The following is an 8,886-nucleotide window of genomic DNA, read 5'->3' as shown; positions in this document are numbered from 1 at the left end:
TAGTCAACCTACCTAAACCTAGGCTTGAACCTAGACCTACTCTGTGGCCCTATGAACGTATAAACTTCGTATCAGAGTGAACCTGGTTTAAACCAATGCCATGTAAGAACAGTACATAAAATCCACTTGAGATGGACCCCGAGTTCATCCAAAAGCTTATTGAAGACACCCATGCAAAACTAATTAAGCAGTATAGAAACACACATGGCCAGTCTCAAAACTAGCCTCCAAACCATCATCATGCTTTTGCAACAACTTTAAGTGAGCATGTAAGCACAAAATCAATTATAGTTCACTGATGGTGGTAGCTAATTCTGTGAGGAGGACGAAGAGCAAGGCTCCATCCTTAGACGACACCCAGAGGATCGGTGAGGTAGATCAAAGATGTGCAACTCTTCTGGTGTTTCTCTCTGAGAATGAATTTATCTATTTGGAGGAAAAATTCAATAAAGTGGTTGATACATTCCAAATTATGGAGGACCCATTGCCCAAATAGATCTAAGTATGGCTTACTCAGATCCAGATCCATATTCATTACACCAAGGGATTTGAGTGGATCCAAGTAGTATTACAAAGCCTAATAACGACGACCTAGCTCGAGCTATGGAAGACCCAAATCCAAGTTTCGTGGTCCAGGCAATCGATAAGAACCCATTCTTTTCATATCCATATCCAAGTTTCATCTTGCAGTAGGACCCACCCCTGAGATGTCATATTAGCATTTGCAGCACAACCATGTACAATATTTGGTATGAGGTATTACCTCATTCTGCATTTAGGGCCTTGATCCCGTTAAGGGTTAGACGAAGTGGATCAAGAAAGACCCAAACATCACTTGAAATTATCCAAATTCAAGAAAGACCAACAGGCCCTTGTGGGGCCCACCTAAAGGCCGACCTCTCCTTTTGAAGACTTTTTGATGGACGTGTAGGGGAGTCTAAGAAAGGAGAAGAAGCTAGAATTAGCTTGGCTAATTCTGGCCAAGTCAAGGGAGGTGTTTACCCGAAATAGACTAGGTCAAATAAGTGTGCCTAATTTTGGTTGTAGTCAAGAAATCTTTTATTTAGTTTTAGAGTCTATTTACTAAGTGTGTAAATGCCCCCTCTCTAAGTTTATATAAATCCTTTGTAATTGTTTAGAAATTATATCATGAAATGAATTGAAATTGCCTCTCTCTCTCTCTCTCTCCTAAAAATTGCTCATCTCTTCTCTCTAGTCTCTCTCTCTCTCTTTGGCTCCTAGGCCTTTGTCACTTATCTTTCTTTGGCTTCAAGGCCCTCTCTCATGTTTTTCTCTACTCCATAAAAATCAGACCTTAAGAAGGTTTGCACTTTGGTACTTGGCCCCAACCAAGTGTGGACGGTGGACCCAAGCTCTGCGGTGGTCGAACCCTTGCTGCAACGTCCTACACCTAGACTACCCTCGGACCTTCAGACATATAGCAGATCTTCTCAAGAGTCCTCTCTAGGCCATAGTAAGTCAAACCAACCTTAACCTAAGCCCCAACTCACGTTTGCACCCCTTTGACCCAAACCGATCAAAAAAACTTAACCTATTATGCTTGTTGTGAACTACAAAATTTGACCCGACTTCTTTAGTCATATCTCCTAATTCCGACCAAATCTAAGCTTCAAATTTTAACCATAAGTGTTCCACGTGTCCTTAACAAACCCTTCAAAAATCAACCTTAGATTCTAACCCAGAAGAGAGAACCAATTTTTCTATTAAACCCTATCGGACCTAAAACCTAATATAAACCCACTGTGTTGCAACATGATCTTGAGCTCATAAATCTCGAACTTAGTGGAGTTCGGCCATGATTTTTTACTGGGACCTACTTTCACGTGTCCTACGCCTACACCTATAATTGCAACATGTTATCAGTAGTATCTTGGGGGCACTGATTTTTTTCTGAAATATGTAAGAACCCAAACTAACTTAACTCAGTTTTAACTTACCCATTCTAACCTAGTCATAGGCTTGAACGTACACCTACCCCATGGACCCAAGGAACGTTAAACACTTTCCACAAGTCTGTGGAAACCCCATTTTGATTAGTGGTCATCACCACCACTACCACCATATATAAAGTCTGCGCCCCCAACTAAGTGGACAAAGACATTATTATCATCGGTAGTAAGTCCAGTATTTCATGAACGAATGTACAATAGAAAGCAGATCAGAATGATGATATTAATTCATTAATCTTGACAGTAACTATCCACCAATGGTCACAACAGTTCATGCAACACATCCACAGAGTTAAAAAAACATAAAAATATACAAACCACTTGTTATTTTCAAACCTCAAGCTAGCTTCTCCACACTCACACTTGGTCTACCGTTGATCAAAGGGCAGCACATTCACCACTTGGTATCTTAGATCAGCAGAAAGAAAAAAAATACCAAAGAAAGAAAAACACCAAAGAAAGAAAAACAAAGAAATCAAATGAAAAGAAATCACACAATCATCTGAAAGGCTTTCTCCCAACTCCCACTGGCAAAGACATGGTTGAATCGATACTGAGAGCTCCTGGAGAGTGCATGCTCTTACTTGGCACAGACATCCTCCGGGAGTTTGCCTCCTTGCTAGTGAAAATGGAACCCTTATTCCAACTAAGTGAGCTAAATGGGCTCCCGGCCGAAGTGAACACGAGTCTCCTCTTGGTTGGTTCAAGGCCTCGGACCTTATCATTTGACTTGATTTGAGCTCTCACCTTTGCCTTGGCTGAAATTGTAGGCACCATATAATTGGGACTAGCAAATGGTGGGCAGCTTGCCAAGCTCTCATCATCCCTCAATGATGTGGTTGCAACAACTTTGTGATGCCTGTGCCAAGGTGAGACATCAGCCGAGGATGGTTTAATTGGACTCCTTGTTTTAATGCCGAAGGGAGACCTCGAAAATCTTGGTGTGGACACATCCAAGATTGGCTCTAAAACTGCCGGCATACGCTTGGAAGTACTGCTTGTACTGGGTCGGACATCAATAGAGAATTTCGGTTTGCCAGTGGCTGCTTGGTGTTCAGGTGCTTGAGCCGAGAGCTGTCGCTCGATCCAGTTCCATCCCCATGGGAGCTTAGCTGATCTGAGTTCCGTGATCAAGGATTGAGCAGACTTTGACATGCCTTTCCATACCTAATCAAAGTGGGGAAACAGTAAAAAAAAAAAAAATTTAAAGCCATGCAAATCACTGTAAAACGACCGTCCTTGTTTGTATAACAAAGATATGACTAAAATATCCTTCCTAGGGGTGCCAATGGGTTTTATATCTGGCGTGGGTTAACATGAAGTCCTTACTAGGGTTATATGCCAACCTGCCCCAAGTGCCCATATCTGAGTCCATACCCAGCTGAGCTGAATAGACCCAGATGCAGGACAAAGTATACCACACACCTTTCCTCTTTTTGGAATATTCCAGTTTGGCTTGACACGGTACCTGGTGAGAATATGCAAAAGCAAGGGCTCTCTCTCTTTGGATGGTAGCTTCTACTTTGCGTTGCAGCCTTGCATCAGTCTCCTCTTTTGTCAGAACGCTATAATCCCAGTCTTCTTGGCCATTAGTTTCAGACTGAAACAGAGAAACTATTAGTGACTTCACTCTTTTAATGAGTTACATGCCGCCAAGGAACGTGTAAATAATGAAACTGTCGATAAAACTATGGCTTTAAATTTAATATGTTTCAGTGTGTGTAAGAGAGAGAGAGAGAGAGAGAGACGAAAGAAGATCAACATTAATACTCATGAAGATCAACAAAATGTTGAACCCATGAACCGAATAAAATAGAAAACAAAACTAAAATATAGAAAAAACAAAAGCTAAAGAAAAAGAAACTCCAGACAGCTAGCAACAAACAACAAAGCCAGCTCAACCAGGATCCGCTGGATTAGAAGAAACCACCGTTGAGTGAAGGTTGTTCAGATGAAAGGAGAGGTCTCTAAGATGCATACGTAAAATCGCATATACGTCAACCAGGATTTTATGGACAAGACGATTAAGGATGACCGGAATTTGACGGAAAGTAGCATCATTGCGTGCCATCCAAACAAACCACCAAAGTAGTAAGAGAGAGAGAGAGAGAGAGAGAGAGAGCAACTTTAGTTCTAAATTTGGATATGTTGAACTCAGAAAGTTGGGGTTCTCAAATGGTTCAAATCCGAACAGGACATGCCTAGCAGACCTGATAAGCATATGGTTTGGAATAAGAAAGCAACTTGAAGACCCCCAACTAAGTCTAGTTGACCAGCTTCCCTTTCTCCCCTCTAGGTGAAAAAAGTATTCCACAAATGTATGCGTTTCACAAAACAAAATTCCCGGGTCTGTTGAGTTGGACATAATTTCGAAATTCCATGGACCAAACAAAGCAGCCAAAACATGTGGGGGGCTCACCATCAGGAGGTCCTTGTCATTCTTTTGGAGTAGGGATTGGCGTCGGAGGAGGTTCTGGCTTTCGAGCATCTGCAATCGCCTGCCATTAATCTGGGTTTGAACCCTAACAAGTTGTTGCATATACCTCAGGGTGCTCATCGTTTGGCGTTGCACATTTTGGCTCCTTAGCATGCTCTGCAGCCTTATGAGGCCCTTGATTGCACGGAAGCTTCTTCTTGCCTGTCACAATAAACAAAGCCTTTAGGAACATGATTGTACATAAAAATCTTCCAAACTGGATCGTGGATCGATGGACCTAGACAGATCCAGACCTAAGCTGAGATTGGCCATGTTGAATACAAAGCCAATAAAACAAGTGTTCTTTTCTTTCTTTTTCTTTTTTTTAATCAAATCGATATGCAAGGCTGGGGTCGCCATACTGTTGTATTGCATAGAGAAAGCTAGTTATGGTATGATACCAGGTAGCCTCTGAAGGTTGTTTGGATCCTGACGGCCGCAGCTTGTTCTCTTGAGGAGATGATATTGTAGTAAGAACTTGGCAGGGGGGGCCGTGCACGATCTTCAGCAACTTTGTGGTGAGAATTTGGTTGGGGTGCCTGATGCTGCTCTTCAACATTTCTGACATAAGAATTTGGTTGGGGTGCCTGAGCATGCTCTTTTATCTTGGCAGTGATGACAGTGGCACCTCTACGTCGTTCGCTGTCCGCTTCTTGCAGTATCCTCTCGATGGTGCTGGGTGCATGCCTTAGCCTCCCAAGCCCCCACCTCTTTCTCTCCTTTGTGCCTTTCTCAGGTGTGCTCTGCACAAGCACCATTCATTCACTATGCATACGAATTGCTAATCACATGCATTAATTTGCACTAGTGAAACTCAGTAAGGACCCTAGTATATACTTAAGGCTACATCTCAGAAACTAGACAAGTAAAGTCGCCATTCGGCCCGGTTCAATTCATCAAAAGCTCGTTTGGGTTAGTCAATTTCACTCAGGAAACCAAGCCACAAGTTTCTTGTGAAGGTCATGAAGGAGGACGAATGTGGGTGCTTGACTCAGCCCGGCTCCAGTAATCGGATAGATTATACTTGGTAGGTACTCGGTCCAATCACTGACACCCACGGTACCCCCCAAGATAGGGACGTGACTGCCTTTGGTTGGGCCAAGTATTTTTGCAAGGTACTCGGCCGAGCATTGGAACTGCTTTGTTGAATTTATTATATGCGTGACTGCTTCTGTCCTGCTACGGGGCCACCATAACTTGTGGTGCCACACTAATGATTGTTGGGGGAATAGATGAATATTGAATCTTATGACATGTTTGAGAGGATTAAGCCTATAACATAGTAAATGAATCATGTTAAACGCATGCATCTACACAATTAGGTATCCAACATTTGCTATGCAAAGAAAGAGCGCACTACAACATAATATCGTGGTTACACACCATAATAAATAGGGAAAATTCCATTTAGGGACAAACCTTTTGCCCCTAATTCCAAATATGAGCTTCACTTTTCTGAAATTCCTAATATGCGTCTCACTTTTACTGACAATTGTAAAATAGTGACCACAGGTCAACATCCATGATCTTCGAAAACATAATTTTTTTTTTAGTTTTCTGTAACGTCCTTTGAAATTGAAAATTTTTCATTGATCCCAATAAGAAAGAAAAGGTCAAATATTTTAAACTTGTTGATTATGAAGGTTGCTGTTGTAATTTGACTTATGATTTAACCTAGGTTAATGGACAATAATAAAGACAGTCTCATGTTTTACAGTTTCCAGAAAACATAGGCTTATGTCAGGAAATTCAGAAATGTGAAGCCCATTTTTGGAATTAGGGGCAAAAGGTTAGGCCCCAAACAGAACCTTCCCTAAAAAATATTCTCTCTCTCACACACACACACACACACACACACACACATATATATATATATATTTGGTAGCATCAATTATATGTACAAACAGTTAAGCAACTTTTTTTTTTCATTATTTTGCTCTTTAGTAATCTGACCTCATGGATGAGAACTACATGCATCTCCATTTAGTGGGGATCGGCATCTGAATTGCCGGATTCTGATAGCAGAGAGTTGTAAATGGACCCAAATGCATTAAATTTTATCAACTCAAACAAGCGTGTTTTCCATTGAGAAGACATGATCCAAAGATCACTAAATCGAGCATGTTGAACATGTTTACAACATCAAATTGACTCAAAACAACTTGCATCTCAGATCTCAACTATATTCTACATCCAAAATGACAGTATATATATAGAGCAATGGTAATATACCCGACCACATACCTGTTGGATTTTTTTTTCAAAAATCTGACCTTAAGGATGTGTTCTACTTGCTTGTTTTCATAGGAATCGACTCTAGGATCATGCATTTTGGATGAAAAATGGTTTTCGAAGCCTCAAAAGTCTTAAAAACTTGTAGACCATTGATTTTGGAACCTTATAAAGACCTATCCACGCATCTGATTCAAATGATCCAAGACCCGATTCCTATGAAAAAAACAAAGGTTAGAATTTCGAAAAAACATATATATATATTTTTTAAAAACCCCATCTGGTATGGGTCGGGCATCTTCCCATTTTCCTATATATATATATATATATATATATATATATATATATATATATATATATATATATACCACCATTTGGATGTAGAATATGTATTAGTAACTTGGAAAAAGAGATTACCTGTTCAAATCCTTCAAAGCCAATTTGAGCTCGGGTCGTGATGAGCTCGCACCCAGTTAGCTTGTCATGAACTTGAGCTGAAGCTCGGTTTCAGCCTCATACATGAGGCAAACTCGAACAGGCCAGCTAAGCTCGGGTTGTTTACCAGCCCAACTTAAGGCTTCCAATGGATCAGTGCGGGTAACATGAATATCCAAGATTCAAAACCATTTTCACCATATATATAGCTTCATGAATTAGATATTCTTGTATTCCTGTCGATTCACATATTGAATCGGACAGTGATCTCATGCACATGATCCGTTATTAGCAATCAATCAGATCAAAACCCTGGAAAAACGAATTAGGGGTTACAGGGGAGACACACTTCCTTTATTTTAATTTCAAGAAAGAGTGCTCTGCTTGGTCCAATTTACCTTTCCATTTTTTAACGCTTGGATCAATACTTAATATTATCGTATTTCAACAGACCAGCAGTTTCCACCTAAGCCCCACATTTTCTATTAGAAAAATGATGTAGAAAAACGTACATTGAACACACTTTGAGTGGGAGGCTTCTCTCTGGAGCTAGGAATAAAGACCCTCTTTAACAGAGACAGCCAATTTTCTTTCTTTCCCATTTCTTAGCATCAGTGTTCGTCTCCACCACAACCTAATTAAAGAAGACCTGCAAGGCAACAACCATCATTCAGTCCTTGGTTTTGGACATTGTGAAGCAAGAATTTAGTGCTTGAATCATGAGGCAAAGGGCCATCTCCAGCTGGGCTGTTTCATTATTAAGACAGAAAGACAGGCTCAACATCAAAAGATTGAACAAGCCTTTCACATTATATTCCAAAGTTGTATCGGCTATCGAATCTTTTAGCCAAAGATTCAGGTGAGTCGTTCCGAATCGGCTAAAGAATAATTAAAAAAAACATTCTGTCAATCAGAACTTAACACGTGTAAAAACAATTAAAAAATAATTTCAAGTATTTTTTTTTTACATTTATTAAAAATACCCGATTCAGGCTACGATACGGTATGAAATCGGCCTATTCGCACCGATAGACAACATTGTTATGTTCTATGCCACAGATTATTTGCCTTGTTGATGGGTCTGGAGTGAACCGATTAAGACAGTGAGCTCCTTTTGTTCCAATTGGTTATTTGCCTTTGGACATGAATGCATTCTTTTACAAGAAAAAAGGATCTTGTACCCTCTCCAGCTCAATCTGATACACGGTTGTATCCAAGAAAGACGATCCATTTTTCTTATTCTTTTTTGTTTTTCTTTTGTTATAAGAGAAAAAAGTACACGAGTCCTCTCATATGAATATAATAAAAATATACACTGTGCACCAAGCGTGATCCTTTATTCTTTCTCATTTTTGTTTTCTCACTTTATCTTTTTACATCTACTACTTTAGCCCCATGGCATGGCGCACGATTTCATGTAATTATTAATTTATTATATCATTTTAACTTCTTTGCTCTATCTTTTTTCACTTTTACCATATCATGTGTTCACATGCGTGCGCATAAGTGTGTGTGTGTGTGGGTATTTTGTGCTGGAGGGAAGTGGGGGAAAAGTATCAGAGTGGGTATTTTGTGTTGGAGGGAGGAGTGGGGCTCGGGAAAGAGGATCAGGTGAAATGCCATTGCACACTCTTAATGTGCTGCTGCACCTGATCACCTCTCATCTTTGGGATGGAAGGTAATCAGATGCAGCAACACAGTTGTGGAGCCCACGCAAAGATGTGTGTGTGTGTGTGTGTGTGGGGGGGGGGGGGGGGGGTGTGGGGGTGATAT

At 40.5% G+C, this 8,886-nt stretch overlaps 1 protein-coding gene across 1 annotated transcript; it reads right to left on the bottom strand.

Moving 5' to 3' along the window:
* Positions 1–2,468: 2,468 nt before the first annotated feature.
* LOC149811807 (protein IQ-DOMAIN 13-like) lies at positions 2,469–7,715 on the bottom strand. Its single transcript, XM_089992928.1, has 5 exons — positions 7,626–7,715; positions 4,848–5,189; positions 4,390–4,608; positions 3,439–3,570; positions 2,469–3,137 (listed from the first exon to the last, which is right to left on the bottom strand). Exons 1-5 carry the CDS (start codon positions 7,713–7,715, stop codon positions 2,469–2,471), a joined length of 1,452 nt encoding a protein of 483 aa, XP_089849054.1.
* Between the last annotated feature and the right edge of the window lie 1,171 nt (positions 7,716–8,886).

This window comes from Nuphar pumila, chromosome 17 (assembly GCF_984573655.1).
Source record: "Nuphar pumila chromosome 17, dmNupPumi1.hap1.1, whole genome shotgun sequence".
Taxonomy (NCBI): Eukaryota; Viridiplantae; Streptophyta; class Magnoliopsida; order Nymphaeales; family Nymphaeaceae; genus Nuphar; species Nuphar pumila.
This window is presented reverse-complemented; position numbering and strand designations above follow the sequence as displayed.